Below are 22,379 nucleotides of genomic sequence, written 5' to 3' on the forward strand. Positions count from 1 at the left end.
TATTTTCATTATATCAGGTCCTCATGATACCACATGCACATTATATTTTGTGGTTATTTTTTGTTGTAACAGGTCAAATTTGGTTATCTCTGATGCTATGAAAATATTCATTAATTTTTTCCTTTTGTCCCCTCTATGCTCTACCTTTTACCCCCATGACTTACTCCATACCTGGAAGCCTGTATTTCCCACTCCCCTTTACCCATTTTGCCTATTCCCGTACTCCCCTATATTTGTTAATTTTGTTTAACAAAATATCTACTATGTGTCAGGTACCATTCTAGAAGCTGAGGATATAGCATTGAAAAAAAAAAATCCCTGTCCTGATGGGGCATCATGGTGGTGATATTCTTAGGACCTAACAATGGTCTCAGGATATAAGTAGAACTTTATTATGATGCGTCCTATAGTTTATGTAAACATGAAGTATTCATAAGCAAGAATAAAGCCTAAATAATTCTGCTATAAAATTATTCCTGTTGTGGATAAATACATTTTTTTCAAAGGGCTTAGGTAAATTCTGATTTTGTTACTACATCAAGTTAATTTGTAACACACTTTGAAAATGTTTCTTAAAACACCCTTAAGTAAAATATGCATTTTCTTTTTATATTGAGTTAATAAATGGATTTTTCAAAGATAGGAAATGGTATATTCATTTTGATTTACATTTAACAACTAATCACTATTAATGAACTCAAACAGGAAATATACAACTTTTGTACATTTCTATTACACAGAGTTTTGTAATAAACAAGTATTGCAAATTAAGTTCTAAATAAATGTTAACTGAGTATGTATAACATTGAATTTTATTTCTAATACATTTTGTAGTTTAAAATATAGATAAAACCACAGCTAATCCTAAAATTGCCAAACTGGTTGCAGAAGTCTTGGTACCCAGGGCAGGGACACAGGATTCCTGTGGAGGAATAAACTTGATTGCTTGTGCAATGTTAGAAACCTCTGAAGTGAGATTAGCTTCATGGATGGCTTGAATTGCAAAATAGATTTTGGTGCCATTTTCTATTTTAAAAGGTTCTGGTTTAAATTCAAAAACTTCTATTGAGCCAGCCTCCTTAGGTGTCAGACTAGAAGTATTCACTAAAGCAGCATTGTCAAAATCTTCTTGGAGATCCTGGAAATGCTTACTTATTCTTATAATATAGCTGTCGGCTGGAAAACAAATAGAAATTTCATGTATATTAAAATCACTAGAATGCCGTATTACCACCACACTGTCTTACATTTAGGGGCCTATCAGAAACACACACTAAGATTTGGGTATAGAAATTGCAGATGTAGATTTTTTCTGGTCATTCCATCTTAATACAAAAATGCCCATTTGAAGGGGCACCCCAATGTTTAGAGTAGTGCTATCAACAATAGCCAAATTATGGAAAGAGCCCAAATGTCCATCAACTGATGAATGGATAAAGAAGGTGAGGTATAGGGGCGCCTGGGTGGAGCAGTCGGTTAAGCGTCCGACTTCAGCCAGGTCACGATCTCGCGGTCCGTGAGTTCGAGCCCCGCGTCAGGCTCTGGGCTGATGGCTCGGAGCCTGGAGCCTGTTTCCGATTCTGTGTCTCCCTCTCTCTCCGCCCCTCCCCCGTTCATGCTCTGTCTCTCTCTGTCCCAAAAATAAATTAAAAAAAGAAGGTGAGGTATATATACACAATGAAATATTACTTGGTGATAAAAAAGAATGAAATCTTGCCATTTGCAATAATGTGGATGGAACTAGAGTGCATTATGCTAAGCGAAATAGGTCAGTCAAGAGAAAGACAAATATCACATGATTTCACTCATATGTGGAATTTGAGAAACTTAATAGATGATCATAGGGGAAGGGAAGGAAAAGTAAGATAAAAACACAGAGGAAGGCAAACCATAAGAGACTCTTGAATACAGAGAATAACTAAGGGTTGATAGGGGCTGGGGGTGGGTGGGATAAATGGTTGATGGGCATTAAGGAGGGCACTTGTTGGGATGAGCATTGAGTGTTATATGTAAGTGATGAATCACTGGGTTCTACTCCTAAAGCCAAGACTATACTGTATGTTAACTAACTTGAGAATTAAAAAAAAAAAAAAAGCAAATATGTGAGCAGTTTTTATCTAGTTATCTAATCACAAAAAATTAATTCAAAATCATATAGTACTAAAAAATGAAATCTAGGGGTTTTTTTTAAGAAATAGAAATATAAGGAGCTAAATCTATTTTTAGAACAAGGAACACAATAACGCTTAAGTATAGGAAAGACATCCAGTATTCCACATCTGTGTTATTTCTCATTAAGCTGAAAGGAAGGACTAGAAGGGAGAGTAGACATCAGTAGTATGGGGGACAGGGATAAGGATAAAGGGCAAAAGGAAGAAGAGAGGCTAGAATGTGTACTAGTTAAAATGTGCTTAAGAGCTAGGCAGACTTTGATTAGTACCCCAATTCTACTTTCTAGTTGTGTAACAAAGAAAAGTATATTTAACATTTTTACCTTCAGTTTTCTTATGTATAAAATGGAAATTCAATCATTCAATTCATTTAAATATTTATTGAATGCCTAGTACTTGACTGGTAAGAATTATATAAGATAATGCATGAAAAGTGTTTAGCAAAGTGTCTGGGACCTAAATGTTTGAAATATTAGTTATTATAACTGTTACTTTGTCAAGAAAAGAAAGGAAGATCCTGACATATTTTTTTATTCCCAAATGCTTTTAGAGATCTACCAGAGCTATCAATATAAAAATATATTCTCATATTCCAAAATGCCATGAACAGTAAGAACATCACATGTCTTTGTTTGAAGTGAAAACTATTTTATCATGAAATGTTGAAGGTGTTTTAAGTGTGTGGTGAATAACTTCGATTTAGTGGTTTTAATAAAAATTCAGACCCTCTGTCTTAGCATTCTAGTTTTTTGGTAATAGGCCTGATCAATCCATTTTACTACTCTTCACATATACCTTACATTCCAATTAGGTGGGTCTGTTTATCTATCTATCTAACCTTTATTTTTAATTCAGATATTTTATTATGAATTCTTGCTTTTTTTGAACTTGATCATATTATTTGGTCTGACTCCCTGAATGTGCCTCCCTCTCCCTACTTATGCAAATTGTTCAAGGCCCAACAGGAAGCCCAATGTCTTCATGAAGACTTGTTCACATATCTTATCCACTCAGATGACTCCTATTGCACAGAAAGGAGTTTTCCATATTATTTTATGGAGGTTCAATTTATCTTTTTAATTTGATTATATTCTTGAGGACAAGATGTAGGACAAAATGTAGGTTTTACATTCCTTTTTTTTATCAACTAGAGTATGTGGCACAGTGTTGGGTTTGTATTTGACCTCTTGTTGACCAACAATATAGTTATTAAGTTGATGCCCAAAATAATTGAATTAGAGAATTATAAAATATTAGAATTACATCAACTTGTTTTAATACTTCTAGGTCACCTAGTAATTTTTATATTTGACAGATATGGAAATTGGGTCCCTGAGAATTTAAGTACTTCATTGGAGATTATGTAGATATTCATTTATTCTTTAAGAATGAGATACTGCTACTACCTTCTTTTGCAATGCTTGATGGTTAACATTTGATAGCAACTACAACCTCTTCTTATTTGTCACAAGGAAAGATAGAGATTAGGTCCACCTAATTTTAGGCATTTGTGGTTAAACATAGTGAAGTTCTTTCTCTCCCAGTGTCCATATGTAATGCATTCTTCCTTCTTTTAGTTCCTATAATCAGCATTATGAACCCAATCTTGAACTGAAGACTTGGTCTTGACTGAATTCAATTCGGAACTAAACATTTGGCCAGGTAATTTTATTTGTGGCTTTTTCAGTGCAGGTATTTTTTAAAATTTTATTCTGCCATAATTTTAAGGATCATAGCATGAAAAAATAATATATTTCAGAAGTTGTCATGATAAGAGTTTTCAACACTGAAGTACAAAAGAGCTCTTTTTGCATATTCTATGTTTCCTTTGTTTTTTTAGAATGATTTTTTCCTTATGTAATATGATAAAAAGAAATACAGCTTTGAAAAATGTATAGGAAATGAAAGACTAAAAAGCATCTTTTCTTTTGAGAGGCTTTATCTCATATTGATATTGATAATTTTCCAACCTTAAAGGGAAAATAGCAAGATTGGCTTTATCTCATAAGAATCTACTAGTCTAGCACAATACTGGAATATGATAGGCATTCAATAAATACTAATTAAATTCAGTTTAAAGTATAGATAAAAGTTCCTTACCTTTCATAAATGAGGGCAATTTATTAGAAGGAACTTTGAATGAATGAGCTATTTCAGCTTTCAACTTTATTCAAAGTCCATGGCCAAGTCTCTTCTAACTGGTGAGTTTCCCTGCATGTGATCCTCTCTCTCCATGGGACACCTTCACTTAACTTGGCTAACTTTTCTCATTCTTTAAAAGTTAGGTCAGGGATAGTCTTCCCTAGGAAGTTATGATATACCTTGTGATCTGAACCCCCAACCAGGAGTTTCTGGCCTTCCAATGGACTGCCATTACTTGCAGAAAGTGTCTTCTGCACTCAACTGACTGTTGAGAGTAGGGATTATGTCTTAGGAACTTAGTACTGTGTTTGAAAATTCAACAAAAGATCAATGAATAAAATTATACAAGTACATAAACACTTAGAAAATCTTTTCTTTGTTAGGGAGAAGAAAATGCAACAGAAAGGTGTGCGCAGTCTTCTCAAAGTCATTTCTAAGACAATTCATATTGTGAGAGGCTGTTTGACCCAACAGAATTGAAAAGAGCGGGTTAGATTTCCAAGTTATTAAACATAGAAATAGTTTGGGCCAGTTCATTGTCTCTTGGAGCTTCAATTTTTCCATCTGAAAGTAGGTGAGTAATGGCTCATAATAAACACTCTATACATGTTATTTATAAATAGGACATTAGAAAATTCTTAGCAGATGAAAGCCAAAGGGATTTCTTTTTCATATTTTAAAACATAATTTGAAACTTACCTTTTCCTTTATCAAGGACATTGCCAGGGGCAGTCCATGAAAGTTGAATTTGATCTCCTTTAAACTTAGCCTCTGGGGGCGCCTGGGTGGCGCAGTCGGTTGGGCGTCCGACTTCAGCCAGGTCACGATCTCGCGGTCCGTGAGTTCGAGCCCCGCGTCAGGCTCTGGGCTGATGGCTCAGAGCCTGGAGCCTGTTTCCGATTCTGTGTCTCCCTCTCTCTCTGCCCCTCCCTCGTTCATGCTCTGTCTCTCTCTGTCCCAAAAATAAATAAACGTTGAAAAAAAAAATTAAAAAAAAAATCCTTCAATAAACTTAGCCTCAAGATCTGTGATTTTACCGGGTGGGAACACATGAGTATGACTACCAGCAGGAGGAGCTCCTGATACAATAAATGACCCTCCAGAGCTTAGTCTGCTGAAGTCTTCTACTTCAGCTTCTGCCATGTCATCATTGACATCAGGCCTGGGTGGGTTCAGTACAATTTTACCTGCCAAAAAAAGTAATTTTATGACTTTTCATAATGCTGTTTCTTTATCTTGTAATCTCATCTTGCAGCTGTAGAGGGTTAATATTGATTGATAGCAGACATTGAGAAGTAACAGCTTTTAGTGAAAAAAGCTTGTTTTATTGGTGTCATTTAAAAGTTGAGGAGACATTAGACAATATTAGAACTATCTCTTAACATATCTGTATTTATTACTCAACTGTAAACCCTTTGAGGACAAGGATCGTGTCTTATAAAGCTTTGTAGCTCAAGCCTCTAGCACAGTGGTTGTCACCTAGGGAGGTGCTCAGTCATTTTTTTTCAATGTGAATGAAATGAACTGAGGGGGATGTAAACAAAACATATTGGAAGCATAGTCTTGTGTTAGGTCTATTAACATGAATATGGTTTTGAAATACACAGATGATTATATATATAACTGTATACTTCTGTTTTCCATAGTACATGATAATTTCAGTGCTTGCCATATGTAACTTATCTAAACAAATGACACATTTCGATCTTAATGACACTTACCATTTTCAAGGTAGCCTGGCATATATAAAGCTCTGTTCTGTTTTTGTCTTAAACTTAGTCTAGCTGTGTTTTTTTTTTGCCTGGGCATGTACTTTTAAACTGTATCTACCATTTCCATGGAAATCTGTGAAATATCTTGAGTAGATGCCATCATTCTTCACAGTATCAGCACCTAGATAATACAATGTAATAAAATGTAATAATTAGCCATTCAACAGAGTAACAATGACAGTCCTAACTGTTCATGAGCACTAATGTGAGCAATAATTTTGGAAATGAGTAGAAGTACATGAACCCTGGAATCAGTCTGCTTGGGTTCAAAGACTGGCTTGGCTACTTGCTAACCTTTAACCTTGGAAAAGTAATTCATAGTAAGTATTCAATTAACATTAGCTATTATTATATCATATAGGAATCTTAAAATAAGGAAAATGTAAACTGGAAGAAACATATGCAAAACATTGACACTAATGAAAATGGAGAAAAATTGTACTCAAGTTCCATGGGGCAAGTAAAACTGTTCATAAGATGTAAAGAAAGTAAATGTGCTCATATCTATGCCTGGTCAAGATAACTGGGTAGAAAGTACTAAAAACATTAAAATCAAATTTGATTTACTTAAAATTGATTCATTCGCATTATTTCTTTTTTTTTTTTAACGTTTATTTATTTTTGAGACAGAGAGAGACAGAGCATGAACGGGGGAGGGGCAGAGAGAGAGGGAGACACAGAATCCGAAGCAGACTCCAGGCTCTGAGCCATCAGCCCAGAGCCTGATGCGGGGCTTGAACTCACGGACCGTGAGATCGTGACCTGAGCTGAAGTCGGACGCTTAACCGACTGAGCCACCCAGGCGCCCCCATTCACGTTATTTCTAAGTTACCTGACTGTAGTAGGATTTTAGGTTCAGTGGAAGTTGATGCAGATTCTTATTACCTGCACCATTGTCCCAGAGCTCCAGTATTACTTGATGTCCATCTTCACTTTCTATAATGGCTGTTACGTTGATTCCCAGAACAGGCAAAAACCCTTGACTGACTTGTGCGTAAACAATCATTGGGCTAGGGTAATGTGTTGTACTTTGGCTCATGTGAGCAGTTGCAATTACTGGGAGTGTAGTAGGACTTCTTGCTCGAGTAGTCATTGTCACTGTTAGCACTTGAGATTTGGCTTGTTTATTTAGAAGGTGGTAAGTCCAAGTACCTGTCTGAAAATCCAACATATCTATTTGAGAGCTTCTGTGGTATTTTCCTATTCTTGTTTGGAATACAAAATTATTTAGAAATTTAAGCAGGGCAATAGTAATGGTTTTTGATATTCAATTTTATATGCTAGTAAATAGTATAGATATGAATCTCTTACCATTCTACTTGGCTTCTTTTTTTTATGACAGATGATCTGTCGCTGCTTTAATATTGACAATGTAGTACATGTTATCTTCATTTTTTGCCCTCAAAATTGATTGATAAATCATGGAGAAAAAAGAATATTCTTACCTCTGCAATTCCTGGTATTCGAAGACGGGCAGACCGAATATTTAGTTTATCTTCTTTGAAATCTGAGGTTTCATATCTTGTTCCTTTTGGATCTTGGAGAAGAATTTCTGGCTTTTGTATTGTCCACGTGACAACAAAGAAAGTGTCATTTCCAATTGTACTATCCACAGGCACTGTACCATTTATCCATTTCTTTCCTGTAATAGTCAAGCTTTTACTTTCCAACTGTTATGTAAATAAAACAAAGAACACAGAGAACAAATTTGTTAATAAAATTAGTTAATAAAATTTCAAAGTTTTGTTAGTTCAGAGTAATTCTAAATTTATGTATAAGATTTCAGTAAAATAATTACTTTGAAGAATGTTGCAAATAAAAGCATTTGTAGTTATAAATAATAGAAGAATCAAAAGAAAAGATGGCTATAAGTGTCACAAAAAAAGGAAAAACAGTAAGAATGTTTTTCTCTACCCCTGAAATATTTTCAGGCAAAAATTATTTATTACAGAAGGAGATGACTATTTAGGATAATGGAGATTTATTACAAATGTGAAAAGGCAAGTACTTTTTCTCAGATACCAACCTGAATAGCCTGCTGAGTGATGCTGCCACTTCTAGATGAAATTCTACTGAAAGCATCAGTGAGGCCATTTATGTCTTTATTGGCATAAAAGCGATGTCCTCCTAAAATGGAATTGTATTTACTTTTATAAAATTAATTTTAATTGGGAAAATCATACTTGTTCTTGTGCTATTATCAATAAAATTTGAAGAAAACTTAAAGAACTGGCCAAATATTATTGTTTTTATATCACTCATTAGATATAAGGGCCTGCCACAGTAACAAAGCTGATCTAATCAATAATGTTATAAAGATGAAACTTAAGACAGTTTTTTGAACTGGCTGCTTATTTTTTGTTGTGACTAAAGTATACTAAAGTAATTTAGAGAATGACAATTTAGAATTAAGTAAAAATTAAGTGAGAAAATAAATAATATAGGAAGTAACAAAAAGAGAAATTACTTAGGTATAAGGAATGGAAAAGGATGGATTGCTGAGGGTAAAAATTGGTAATCAGTACTTTATCTATAGCCTTGGGCAAATTGTTTGTACTCTGTAGGATTCCATTTCTTCTTCTATGAATTAGGGCTATCTGAACCTGGACCGTAGGGTTGAACATGACAAATATGAGCAAGAATTTTGGAATCACAGTCGAAGAAGTCATTAATAACCATGGAGAAAGAAATTTCGATTTGGTGGTTTTGGTAGAAAGTGGTGAGAAGTGAATGAAGACAGTAAATGTTGACTTAATATTAGAAGAAACTGGTATAGGTAGGAATGCAGAGAGGTGGCGGGGGAGGGGAGAGAGGAAAGATTAATTTGAAAGAGAAGGACAAGGAAGGGACAAAGATTAATTTTTAGGATAGGAAAATTTTCAGCAGTTTTGTGGTTTAAAGGGGAAAGAACTCTTGGAATGGGAGAGACTGAAAATGTATTTTCTATTCAAGCCACATTCCAAAGGTTTACCTGTCATATTTGACAGGGTCTCCAGTTCTTTGGCAGCAGCAGGTCCCAGAGCAATAGTGTGGATGATCGAACCACTTTGCTTTACCTCCTCAAAGCATAAGCTTATTTGATTATCTTCCCCATCTGTTAGTAATACGATCTCAGAACCAGAAGTACTCTGGTTACTCTGGATAATTGCCTGGTAGTGAAAAATCAGATTGTTAGTTATAGAATGTCATATCTAAATCAATTTAAAATAAGAATCAGCCTGTTATTTAGTCTTGGAGAAGTCTTTAGGCCCATGCATCAGAGTAGGCAAAAGGAAACTTTTTTTGCATTGTCGTTCCAGGCTGAGTTGGCATGGAAATAAGTGTAATGTGTAAATGGTCTTTTAGGTTTTCAAAGACAGAGTGTTAACCGTTCTTCTAATCCTTTCAACATACATTCAAGCTACCTAAGAAAGGAGAATAAAACACTTAGAACAACGCCTAGCAAATAGTAAATACTAAGTGAATGTTAGTTGTTATTATTGTTTTCCAGGAGATGCTTGGGGTGGAGGCAAATGACCCAGGTGATTTTGGCAGCACACTAGACACCACTTGCAAAGTCGTGACTAAAGGCAGGTATGCAAAGTTAAATGATACGCCTTTTTATGTATTTTAGTTGATTATTGAAGGATCTCAGGATTTCCTGGGGAAAAAAACCCAACAACATAAAGTAGGAAGTTTATAAATTTATCAAGTATTACAAGTTTTGTTTGTTTGTTTGTTTGTTTTTGTCTTTTCCTGACTTCTAGTAAGAGTTCAACTCTTTAGTCAGACAAATTGGGAGTAAATTCTCGTTCTGCCATTTGCTAAATAGAATAGCTAGAGTTTAGTTCTCCACCCCCTTCCCCCCATAGCTCAGTGTAGTGATTAGCTTTTTGGATTTGGGGGTAAGAACAGGTTTTGAATCCGAGATTTGCCAGTTACTGACTATGTGATCTTAAGAACAATGTTTAATTACTCTGAACCTCAGTTTCCTTATGTACAAAATAGGTGTAGTAATAATACCTGACTGGAAACATAATGGTAAGGATAAATAAGATCATACATGTAAAGTATTTAACATAGGCAATAAGGTAGTTAGTATATGCTGAATAAATTTTAGCTATTGTGATTATGATTATGATCATGATTATCTAAAAAAATGCTTATATATTGCTATGTTTAATTATAAAAGTAATTAAGAGGTATTCATAACTTTGAATGTGATTTGACATAATCTATTTAGCAATAGACTCTGTGGTCAAAAGATCATAAGATGTATATCAAAATACATTAAGAAAAACATACCAACCAATATGTGCAAACATTATGACACACTCCCAAGATATATTACTGTCATATTTTTGAACTGAAGAGACATAGATAAGAATTATGTCCATTATAGTAATAGGAATCCTTTCTTGAGCACTTACTTATTTTACATAATTCTCACAATTAAATGAGTTATGTATTATTGTTTTCCACATTTCCTTATTTGAGTAAACTGAGATTTTCTGAGTGGATAACTTACCCAAGGTCATTTAGGTAATAAATAATAGAGCCAGAATCCTAGGTTTGTCTAAATTCAGAGCTTGTGTTTATCCTTAAACTGATATGCTTTATAAAAAATAGACTCTATGAGAAAGCTGAGAGATGGTATTAGTTAGTGGCCTGGAAAAGAGTAATAATCTCCACTTTCAGGTGAAGCAATGGGAGGATCAGTGAAGCGAAGTTTTTGTGACTTAAAAAATGATATTAGGGGTACCTGGGTGGTTCAGTCAGTTAGCGACCGACTCTTGACTTCTGTTCAGTCATGATATCGCGTTTGTGAGTTTGAGTCCCGCATAGGACTCTGTGCTGATGGTGCGGAGCCTGACTGGGATTCTGTCTCCCTCTCTGTCTGCCCCTCCCCTGCTTGCTTTCTCTCTCTTTCTCAAAATAAATAAAAATAAACTTAAAAAAATGACAATAAATAGGCTTAGATAGAGGCTATCTTAGGTTGGAAGAAATTCAAATGTATACCATAAAGGCAGTTTAATAAAGTGCTCAAAAATTTCTCCCAATATTTTATTCCACAATTTTCATTTCTTTAAACTTCCACCTGTGTATCTTGGGTTTGGTCCTATACTGCTTGAGGAACTACCTCTACCTTTGTGATTTTTAATTGTCAACTTAACTCGATGAGCTAAGGTTTTCTTTATCCATAACATAGAAATATTGCTAAATTCCCTCTTCCCTGCACAGTCTCCGCCACAGCATTATTGTCCACTCATAGAAGTTCAGGCTGTGGCTGTGTTAAAGAAATGGGGAGCTCCGTAAGGATATCACGGTGATTATGTGTGCACTGGATTTTCCCCCTTATTTAACCACTCCCATTGCAACTCAGTACCTCAAGAGTGTGCTGGTGGAATGATCACATTCAGAGAGGCTCCAGCTGTAAACCACAGGTGGTATGCTATTTAGATATTATAAATTATTTAGATAAGGGCCCTGTGAGCTCATGACCCTTCTTCAACATTTATTTATTTTTGGGACAGAGAGAGACAGAGCATGAACGGGGGAGGGGCAGAGAGAGAGGGAGACACAGAATCAGAAACAGGCTCCAGGCTCTGAGCCATCAGCCCAGAGCCCGACACGGGGCTCGAACTCACAGACCGCGAGATCGTGACCTGGCTGAAGTCGGACGCCCAACCGACTGCGCCACCCAGGCGCCCCTCATGACCCTTCTTAAAAGATAGTGGGACAAAAAGAAAAGCAATGGTAAATGGCAAATGGTATTTGGAAAAGCATTTTTATTTTACCTGGAATCCTGCTGAGAGACCACTGCAAATTGAAGTTCCACCATCAGCTGCTTGAGGCAGGTTTGCCGTGATCTTTTCATAAGCATTCTCATCGGTTATATTTGTTAGATAATTTTGGATTGTAGCATAACTTTCAAATGTGACCATCCCAACCAAGGATCCCTTTTCTATAATTTGAATCAAGTATAGTTCTACTGCTTGATTCATTCGAAAGAGACGGTCTTCCTGTAAGAAAAAGATGTCTGCATAACTTCTGAGTCTCAAGTCTTAACAGATTGGTGAAAGACAAAGCTGTTCATGGGCCAGAGATCATGATAGTAATTGATTACTGTATTTTAGAATTTAACTCCTTTATTTTATTAAGAAGAAATAATGTTGAAGAAAAAATTTAAAAATCAATTATGTTATGCTTAGAAAAGACTTTAAAATCTATGCCTTTTTATTTAACAGTTTTATTTATATGCAAGAATTCCTGCTAAGAAAATAATTTAAAAATGCATACAAAGATGTTCACTGCAACATAATTTTTAACACTAATAAGTTGAAAACTCTAAAATGTCCAATAACAGGAGGTTATTTGACTAAGTTGCAGTATATGCATATGATACAACCATTAAAAATTATTAAATCATTTTTTCCATAGAGAGTGTTCAAGGTATAGTAAGTAAAAAAATCATATTATACTATATAAAATATAATAACATTTTTGAGGAAAAACAAATACACTAACAGAAAAATGACTGGAATGACATATGTTCAATGGTGGCAGTATGTATAAATTTTTTTTGTCCATTTACATTGTTTCTAGTTTGTTAGGCCTAAAAGTTAAAGAATAAACATAATCCATACTCCAATTATCTTCACATAACAATTATTTTCATTTTAGTGTATTATCTTCTAGTACTTGTTCATATAGAATCACTGTACTAAACTTAGAGTAATAAATATATATTTTAGTTTAGTAGAACTAAACCTAAGATTAAATTATGTTTCTAGTAGCTCAAATACTTAATTTAAGAGAGCTAACAAATAAATGTCTTACTGAGTCCATACTTCCAGATTTATCAAGTACCAAACAGACTACTCGCTGTTTAGACTTCAGCAATGAAAATGTAGGACGAGGTGGTGAATCTGTTCCTGTCATGGGAGGTGCATTCTGAAAATCATCAGAATCCTTAATTACATCCCATGTGCTTCTGCGATTGCACATTTTGTTTTGTAGGTTTGGAGCTTCCATATTGTGTGTTTCTGCTGTACAAAATTCAGTTACCTGGAAAAAAATCGATGAGAAGACACTATTATAATAATTGGTAATCACTACTTTCCATTCCAAATATGCAGCTGGTTTCCATATACATCCTCCACAGATTTCACCTCCTGACAATTAAAAATTATGCTGTAATCTAACAATCTGACATCCATTTTGCATACCTCAGTAGAGAGGAAGCAAGGTGAAACCATCACTGGAAAGTTTTTTGGTGATCCTTTTAGGTGTAGGGAGATCATAGAAGTGGGGGGAGTGTGGTGACTCCCACTGCTTAAGCTAACTTCTTATTTTCCCTTCTGAACTCCTGGGTGACTCAAGCTTGAATTAGTTTAATGGAAAAGGGATTGGATTTGCAGTGATTTTTAGCTGCCCTTTAAAAGTGGAATAAAGAAAATGACCTTCTTTAATTGCCCAAGTGTTTTCTATATCTTTATAGTTGACCAAAAAACTTGAGAACAGATATTTTAACAAACTGGATTGTTACTGGCTCCAGTGAACTCTGACATAAAATAATACTCCTGACAAAGTAATGAAAATATAGGGAGAAAATGAGGAAATGTGATTGCTTTTCTTGCAGTTGCAAGTGGTGAGTTGTATCCAGTAATTCTGCCAAATGATGTTTCCTTACTATTGAATCTGTGAAAATCCTCCAAGTTTTGAAAACTTTGTAACTTGGAAAAATTCTCCCATAAGCTAGTGTAGCATTCAGGAAGGAATTCATCTTGCAATAAGCCTCAGCTTATTAGAAATATTTTTATAAATTTATTTTTATTTTTCTGAGACAGAGACAGAGCATAAGTGGGGGAGGGGCAGAGAGTGAGGGAGACAAAGAATCCGAAGCAGGCTTCAGGCTGTGAGCTGTCAGCACAGAGCCCACGCGGGGCTCAAACTCACAAATCGTGAGATCATGGCCTGAGCTGAAGTAGGTCGCTCAACCGACTGAGCCACCCAGGCGCCCCTAAATATTTTTATAAATTTAAAAATGCCCTCCCGATATAGTCTCCAGATGTAAGCTCAAGTTTAGAACTAAATTATTAAATTTGAATACTTTTTATTTAAGTTTTAAGATTTTGTTTTCTTTCTCATATGGAGGACTTACATTTACTATAGAATGATTTACATTTCCCAGAAGGGGTTTATTGGATGGGAGAAAAACACAGTGTCAGTCAAAGTGGTGACTGAGAAGCAAGTCTTGCCGAAATGAAATGCCTGTCAAATCTGGGCCCTCTTTCCCCTGCCACTGCCACTGCCACTGCCTTTATTTGCAGACTTCATGTTCTTTTATCTGCCTACCACCATGGCCTTCTGACCGGTCTCTCTACCTCCTCAATCATCTCACTCTGTTTTCCCCTGCACTATTAGTATGGTTATCTTCCTGAAAGAATTAAGCTGATCATATCACCAGTCTGAAACTAGTTAGATAAAATCCAAACACCTTAGCTTTGTAGGTCCCAGTTCCTTCTTTCAATCTGGCTTCCTGGTCCTTGCTCACCATGCTCTGCTTATGCCACACTGAATTTTTTCCTGTTCTTAGAGTATGCTAGAAATTTTCACAAGGGTCTCTGCTAACCCAAGTGGGAAAAGGGACAGGAGATTTTGTGCAAATTAGAAAAGGAACTGTTTCCAACTTTTTGGTTTTGTTTTATTTTGTTTCAACAGCTATTTACTTGAAAATTAGTCCAATAAATGTTAAACTTTTTAGTGACCATGATGCAGATAATTTGGGCAGTGCTCAACTGTGTAATCATGCATGGTATCCCTGAACTTTTTCCCATTCTTTGCTTTTATTAACTTTTGTTCCCCCTAAAATAGCCCTTCCTGTTCCTGCTTTGGCAAATTCATACTCATTCTTTTTCAAATACAATTTTTTTTCATCTCTTTAGGAACCATTTTCTGACCTCCATTTGATGTTTGCTGTGCTCTCACAGAACTTGGCTCATAAATCTTTCTCTCTGTATGTATTATTATATCTCTACCTTTCTCATTAAATTGAGTCACTTAGGAACAGTTATCTTTAATTATTTCTGTATTTCCAGCTCCTAACACAGTGTTGGGCATGATGTGGGATTTGAAGTTTCAGGGAAGGAAATCATGGAATTGAGCATTCGGTATTTCAAATCGTATCTCTTTTGGGTCTGAGTTTATGCCTTGAATACAGATGCTATGCAATTCGTTTAATCTATGTTATGATAATTAGAAATTAGTGTTATTCTGGACAAGATGTTCAGCATTTATCTCTGAGACATGGCTTATATAATTAAATGTCTTCCATATTTCAGCTACATGATATTTTTCATTATTATTTATGTCTCAGGTAGGCAGCATGAGTTATCTCCTTGACAGATGCTTTTGAGATTTATAGCTTGGTACAGACAGTACATATTCCAATTATCCTCTTGTGTCACCTGATCTGATGTCTATTTGGATGTTGAATTCTTTGGCTAGCCTTTGCAGATCCAGATTCAGCAGGTTAAAATGAATTTTCTTGGCTTGTGTTCCAACTATTTCCAGGAGGGAGCTTTATTAGACTGGAAAACAACTTCTACTTCAATATCTAATTGAGTTCATTTAAGAGTTTTAGAAGAAAATATCAGATCTTTATTTTTACTCAAGTTCTTCATCATTAATGCCATAGGCTCTAAAACAATTTTAAATTTTATTGGAAATAATAGGTCTTTCCAACCTCTACCCATGGAAGTATTTGTTGCTAGTGATTTAGTATATTGAAATTTACTTCTTTTAAATAAGTTAGTCTTACTTTCTAGAGCTGGTATGCTTTATTTTGATTTGTTTTTGATAACTTTCATATTTAAAAATCTTTTTTACATGTTTAGAAACCTTCATTAGGTAACTATAATATGTATATGTTTACATTAATTGAGACTGGACATATCTAGGGTAAGAGACAATTGACTATTATCCAAATATCTTATATGTTAAAACAACAAAACTTTAAAAATTTATTTTGTACTCACCTTGTGCTGAGCACCATGATCATGCTTTATTTATACTGCCTCTTATAAACCTAACAACAATGACATCATGAAGTGTTATAATTCCCATTTATGAGAAGAGAAAACTAAATCTAAGATTCAGCAAATTGCTTACAATGACCCAGTTTGAAAATGGTCGACTGCATTTTGATATCAAGTCTTTCTGACTCCAAGGCACCTGTTCTTATCTGCCACGTTTTATACATTGAAACCAGATATTTCAGGTCAAACATTAGCTTTAAAACTTGAATTATTTTGTTAATATTTTATAATTGGTCAGACTGGTAATTGTGAAATTTTCCCTTAATTTTTTATGTAGAGCCATGTACATTTGCACAATATCACTTTGCAATAGCTTGATGTACTTTAGTGTGAAGGTAATAGAAAATCTAGAATGCCAGTACATTTCCAAAGCTATAGAATGAATTACTTTAGGAAAGTAGTATGACCAGCACTTAGAAGAGAGAATTAAGAGTAAGGTTATAGTTCTAGAACTACACAAATCCATGGAAGTCAAATGAAAGAAGGGATGTTGTAAGAAATTGTGTGACATCAATGAAAAGGGTACAGTTCTACTTGTGAAGAAGAGAAACCGGTTAATAAAAAAAGGTGGACTCATTTCCAGACACACCTTGACACAGGCTGGAGAAAATGGCCATTAATTAATTGTCTGCATGATCTCCCTCATTTCTGTTAGTATACATAATTTCATAGTTCTAAATCCAGCTTCCATAAATGCTTTTTCCTGAAGTGTTCCTTTGTGACACTAGAAAAAGAAGGTACTTACAGAACTGAGACTTTGCATAAACATTATGGAGTCCTTTGCAGTCTGGGATTTTTCTGGGATGAATGTACACTTTGCTTCATACAGCCCTGTCAATGAGTCACGCCTGCATGGCCTTGTTATACAGCTGCCTCCCTGACATTCCTTGAAAACCACATTAATGCCAGTAATATGAGTTGAACATCTGTGATGAAAGAATTAAATTACATTTACATATAAAGACCAGAAATCACGAAAAAAGACTAATATCCTAAAATCTTTCCTTAATGATAATTGCTATAGATCATGGACAAACATTTCATTTTGACAGAGTAGGCACAGTGTTCTACCCCTATTTACAATTGTTGTCAACAAGAACAATGATTCCATTTCATATTTATTAACATTCATTGCTCAATAATGTGACCAATAAGTCTATTATCTGTGTGACCTTGAGCTAAAGATAATTCCTAAGCTATAGGGATGTTGTAAAGATTAAATGAGTTAAGAGATATAGAGGAGTTGCTTCATAGTGGGAATGAGGGAGTCAACATTATGCTGAAAACCCTCTTAAATTTCTATGTATGAAACACACACACAAATATTGCTATATAGATGTGTACATATATACATATATGCGTGTGTACCATACGTACAAAACCACATGTGGTTTTGTGTTTATAGCATCTTGAAATTTACATTTTGAAAACCATTGAGCTAGATTGAAGGAAGAAATAAAAATAAACCCTACATGGAAATGCTTGTGCATTCAAACAAACCATTTAGTCTTTATGATAAGTAAGATAATTGTGAAGTCCTTGGCAAGGAGTGGGAGATGGGGTATGTGTAAAAGATTCTAAAGAATGCCTGTTTATCTGTAGTATTTACTTTTATTCTGCATTAATATTACGTGTCATGATATTAATCTACTTTGATATATTTTTTGGTATTATAAGAATTAAAGAAGATGGTGAGTCATATATTCCAAGACGGTTAGCTCTAGAGTAAGCCTGAAAATTAAACTTACACTGCCTCAAAAGTACCTGGCACACAGTTGGAGTTCATATCTTTTTTTATGACTGATAAGAAAACTTACTCATTTTTCATTGACTTACCAAAAATTTGTTGTTTGATACATTTGTTTACCTTTTACTTTGTGCCAGGCCCAAGGCTAGGGGATTAAAAAATCCTCAAGGATATTGAAGTCTAGTGTGGAAAATAAAATTACACAGACCACTGCTACTCAGTGTGAGAGAAACCCATGTGTACTGCTTGGGGATACTCTCACATATGACCCCAAATGTTGGGAGAGGCAAAAGGCCCTTGGGGAAAAAAACGTTTAAACTGAGTCTGGAAGAATGAACAAACATTGTTTAGATAAGGGAGGTGGTTCAGGGAGGAGTTGCATGGCATGAGAACCCTGTCTGCATGAGAATCCAGGCAGCTTAGTGGGGATAAAGCAAACAACATGAAAGATATGGGGAGAGGCATGTTTCTCTCACACCTCTTTTCTCTAATATGTTTTTTTTTTTTTATCCCAAGGACTTATTTCCAGTTACACTGATTTCTATTGTTCTTTATTTAAAAAATTTTTTATTGTTTATTTATTATTATTAAGAGACAGAGACAGAGCATGAGTATGGGAGGGGCAGAGAGAGGAGAAGACACAGAATCTGAAGCAGGCTGCAGGCTCTGAGCTGTCAGCACAGAGCCTGATGCAGGGCTTGAACTCACAAACTGTGAAATCATGACCTGAGCCAAAGTTGGATGCTTAACCGACAGAGCTACCCATGCACCCCTCTATTGTTCTTTAATACTCTTTAAATACTCCGTATTTAAATATCTCATCTATTTTTTAATAGGACCTGTCTAGATCTACCCAGAATTATATTTATATTTAAAGAATATAATAATAATAATAATAATAATAATAATAATATATTTATGTTTCAAAAGTCATTTACTCACTTATCCTTATGAAAAGTACTTTTTTCAGCTTAAGATTAAATGAAAAATAAAATATGTATAACATGAAGCTCTAGTAGGTTAACTGAGTTCCATGAAACAGATTCACCTTAAAGAGTTATGAATCAAATGGAATAAAAGATTGGGAAAAATAAAAGATTGGGTAGAAACTTGAACTCCAGTTCTCAGATATCTCAAGGTTTAGGTTACAACTTTTTCCTTTCTCCTCTGGCAATAACATATTTTAGTACAATTCCCATGAATACTGAAATGAGTCCCAATTCCTGATTGATCTTGATTCCTAGGTAGAATCCCCAGAAATATTTGGACATATACATATTGGGCGAGGTTGGATATTGCAATTAACTAAATGAACATTCAATCACCAAGATAGCCTTTGTTTGCCAAGTATAGAAAATTTAGAAGTCATAAGTGAAAAGTTTTGAAAACAAATTTGTTCAATACAATGATACCTTGTTGCTTCAATAGTGTTCCTTCTAGAAATATAGAATGGCTGATCCACGTTATACTCATCAAATATTCCCCATCGGAGATGGGCCCACTCATGGACAAACACTCTGCCTATAAAAGAATATTGCCATTCATAAATTTATATTTGCAATATTTTAATACAGTGTCCATGTAATTTACGTCTCCCTACCCCATATCCATAGCATCATTGAGTCAAAGAACTTTAGAGATTGACACCTTTCATTAGGTCAAAAATGTTGAAATGGGTTAGTATCAATGAATGACTAAATTTATTATTGACAGACACACAAAGAAGTGTAATTATGTTAAACATAACTACTATATTTCCAGACAAAGGTATTAATCAGTACTTATTTCTCTCTTTTTAATTCTTTAAAAATATTAATCATAGTGTTACATTTGTTTCCAACGGAAATACAAGTAGAAGAATAAAATAGCTATCCCTACCTCGGGACCCATAGATAGGCAAATTATTAGTCAACAAGAAGTTTGGAGTAAAATGTATATATTTTCCTTTTTCCCCACATTGTCCATATTGAAGTGTATAGGGATCATCTCCATATTTTAGGTAAGCATTAGCAACTATGACATCTGCCTAAAAAGCAGAGGAACAAACCAAAACATCACAAGAGTGCTAGAAACAAAGATTTATTCTATCTCAATTAAGACAAGTAATATTTCTAATTTAATTACTAAAGTAGTGATTAGGAATTACTAAAAAAAAATTTGAGTATTAATTTTTAGGAAGCACAGGAAGAAAAAAGCAATGTAAGAGCTAGATAAAATACTCTACCTGGTCATATGATTCTTGTTTTGGCATTAAGTACTCAGATTTTGACTTCCAGGTCATTGGAATTAAAATGCTTACATTCCTGAAATAAACTCTTCGTTTGGTGGCATGAAATAGGTAAGTAGAAGCTTCGGTTACCATTTCCTGAAGAAATTAAAAATATATTGTAACAATTTCACAGTGAAATAAGCATGAAAGTATATATACAAACAAGAAGAAGCAAATCTAAGCTCCCTTTCTCCAAATATTTTGGCAAAGATTAATTGAAAAATACATTGAATTTTACTCCGTCTCTTTTTCTGTAAACTCCTCATTTCCATATGCTCAAAAATCAATGCTATTTTCTACCTATCCAGACCTACATTCACTGTTATGGATTGGAGAGGGGCATAAGAGTTCTGGGTGAGATATAAAGGTGATAAAAGACTTGGAGCCTGTTGGCAAGTTGCTTATTTAATTAAAGAGAAGTGCTTACAATCGGGTTGAAAGTTTAAAGCTTAGTAGATTTTATACTTGTTAATTGAAAAAAACCACTTTGCTAGATTTATTTTGTGTTACCCTTATGCAACAAGGGTAATAATTTACCTCATAGGGATATTGAGGAGATCAAAAGGAATAGTATATATTAAAATGCTATATATATAAAGTGTTTTATTATACTGACTAATCCCAATAAAATTAAGAAGTAAATCAACTTCAAAGAATATGCAATATTTTCTTCAAAATCAAATACATCAAAGTTTTAAAATGTTTTAGAGTTGAACAAGTATGAAAACTGAAAAAATGTATAATGACAATCTAGCACTTCAGTGTAGGTTAACTATTTAAACAAAAAAGTAACTTTATAAAGGTAAAACTTGGAAAGAATTCTCCACTAGCTCTAAAGTCTTTCTGTTAAACAAGTTGAAAAAATATTGTGGCTTGGCCTTTTAATAATTTATTAGGGGAATGACTAATACTATTAATATGTGCTAAATCATACTTAAACTAAGCAAATATTAATCTTGACAGTTTACATACATACTACATAAATGATGACTACTGTCAAAGCAATTTTGGAAAGTTACAACTCTGTGCGAGCATGTGTATGTGTCTTGGCAACATGGATGGAAAATACTTACTGAAATTAAAATAAGTGGATAATAAAATTTTCTCTCTTACCTTTATGTTTTGAATGAGCTTTTCATCTTCTGGTACACTAGGGTTAATGGCAATGACAACGCCATCATATCCATTCTTATTTAAATGTACCATTGAGCTTTTCATTCCAGGCAAGAGATGTAAAGCTAGGAATAGAATAGCATACAGACTGAGCACCATTTTTGCATGTTACAATAAACCTTGTGGAAATGCAAGGAGAGTATTTATGTATGTCCTTAACTCAGAAATTTGAATCTAGCCCAAAATATTTGCATAAATATAACATGATGAATTACTAAAACATATTGATGAACTTCCTTATCTTACTTCCTCATCCTAAAGATTTAAGTTGTTAAGTAGCAATGGAGATTATGCTGAACACATTTATCATACTTTCTAAAACAGCTTAAGTGTTAAGTACTCACCGAATTGAGTAATTCCTTATATTGTGTAGTTGTCATTCTCATTATGGTGGTTAGTCATCGTCGTCATCCTCATCATCAAGAAATTGTCAAATCCCGGGATCTTTTTATAGAAAAGCACTCTATGGAAGGATGAGGAAGTGAAATAAGAAGCTCCAGGAAAAAGCAGGTAAAAAACGTTTGTTTAAAAAACAAAACAAAACAAAACAAAACAAAACAAAACAAAACAAAACAAAACGAATGAAGGAACTGGAATGGGAGTGGCAATGAATTAGGGTTTACCTTCTTCCTGTAGATGAGAGTGACATAATCACAGTAGTCAGGGACAACTATGGATCAAGAGGAAAATGGGTTTTTGGTTACCTTCTGTGATGGCTACTTGTGTATCTCAGTTTTCAAGAAGCAGTGGATGCTTTAAGTCTTATATAACTTGACAATTTACTGTGCTTTAATTGAGATTTCTCTTTTGGACTGAACACAAATCTGCCCATGTCCCTTAGCTTAAAATAGTTGTACGCATAACATTGTGAGCTGGCTTTGGAGTCAGATGAATCTAAGCCTGACTGTTGCCTTGGTCACTGACAGGCACTCGATCCTTAATAACAGGGTGTGGTTCTTTGGAAATCACTTCATACAAGAGTCCTGGCACCTAATGAGCACTCACTAAATATTAGCCATTATTATT

The 22,379-nt window shown here is 34.5% G+C and overlaps 2 protein-coding genes across 6 annotated transcripts in view; one reads left to right on the forward strand and one right to left on the reverse strand.

Annotated features, from left to right (window-relative positions):
- The window catches only part of ODF2L (outer dense fiber of sperm tails 2 like), a 329,427-nt gene that overhangs the window by 34,321 nt on the left and 272,727 nt on the right, over nt 1-22,379 (forward strand). The gene's annotated exons all lie outside the window — the stretch shown is intronic.
- On the reverse strand, nt 836-21,452 carry LOC124516212 (calcium-activated chloride channel regulator 1-like). Its single transcript, XM_047085438.1, is given in 16 exon segments — nt 836-1,176; nt 5,013-5,082; nt 5,331-5,500; nt 6,035-6,110; nt 6,112-6,206; nt 6,971-7,241; nt 7,531-7,755; nt 8,112-8,212; nt 9,057-9,234; nt 11,863-12,087; nt 12,905-13,132; nt 16,910-17,090; nt 19,324-19,432; nt 19,790-19,937; nt 20,136-20,276; nt 21,294-21,452. Coding segments are annotated over 16 exon segments (2,718 nt in total).

The sequence above is a fragment of the Lynx rufus genome, unplaced genomic scaffold, assembly GCF_022079265.1.
Source record: "Lynx rufus isolate CCGP_SWC_20201006 ecotype Redwood Valley unplaced genomic scaffold, mLynRuf1.p SCAF_2, whole genome shotgun sequence".
Lineage (NCBI taxonomy): Eukaryota > Metazoa > Chordata > Mammalia > Carnivora > Felidae > Lynx > Lynx rufus.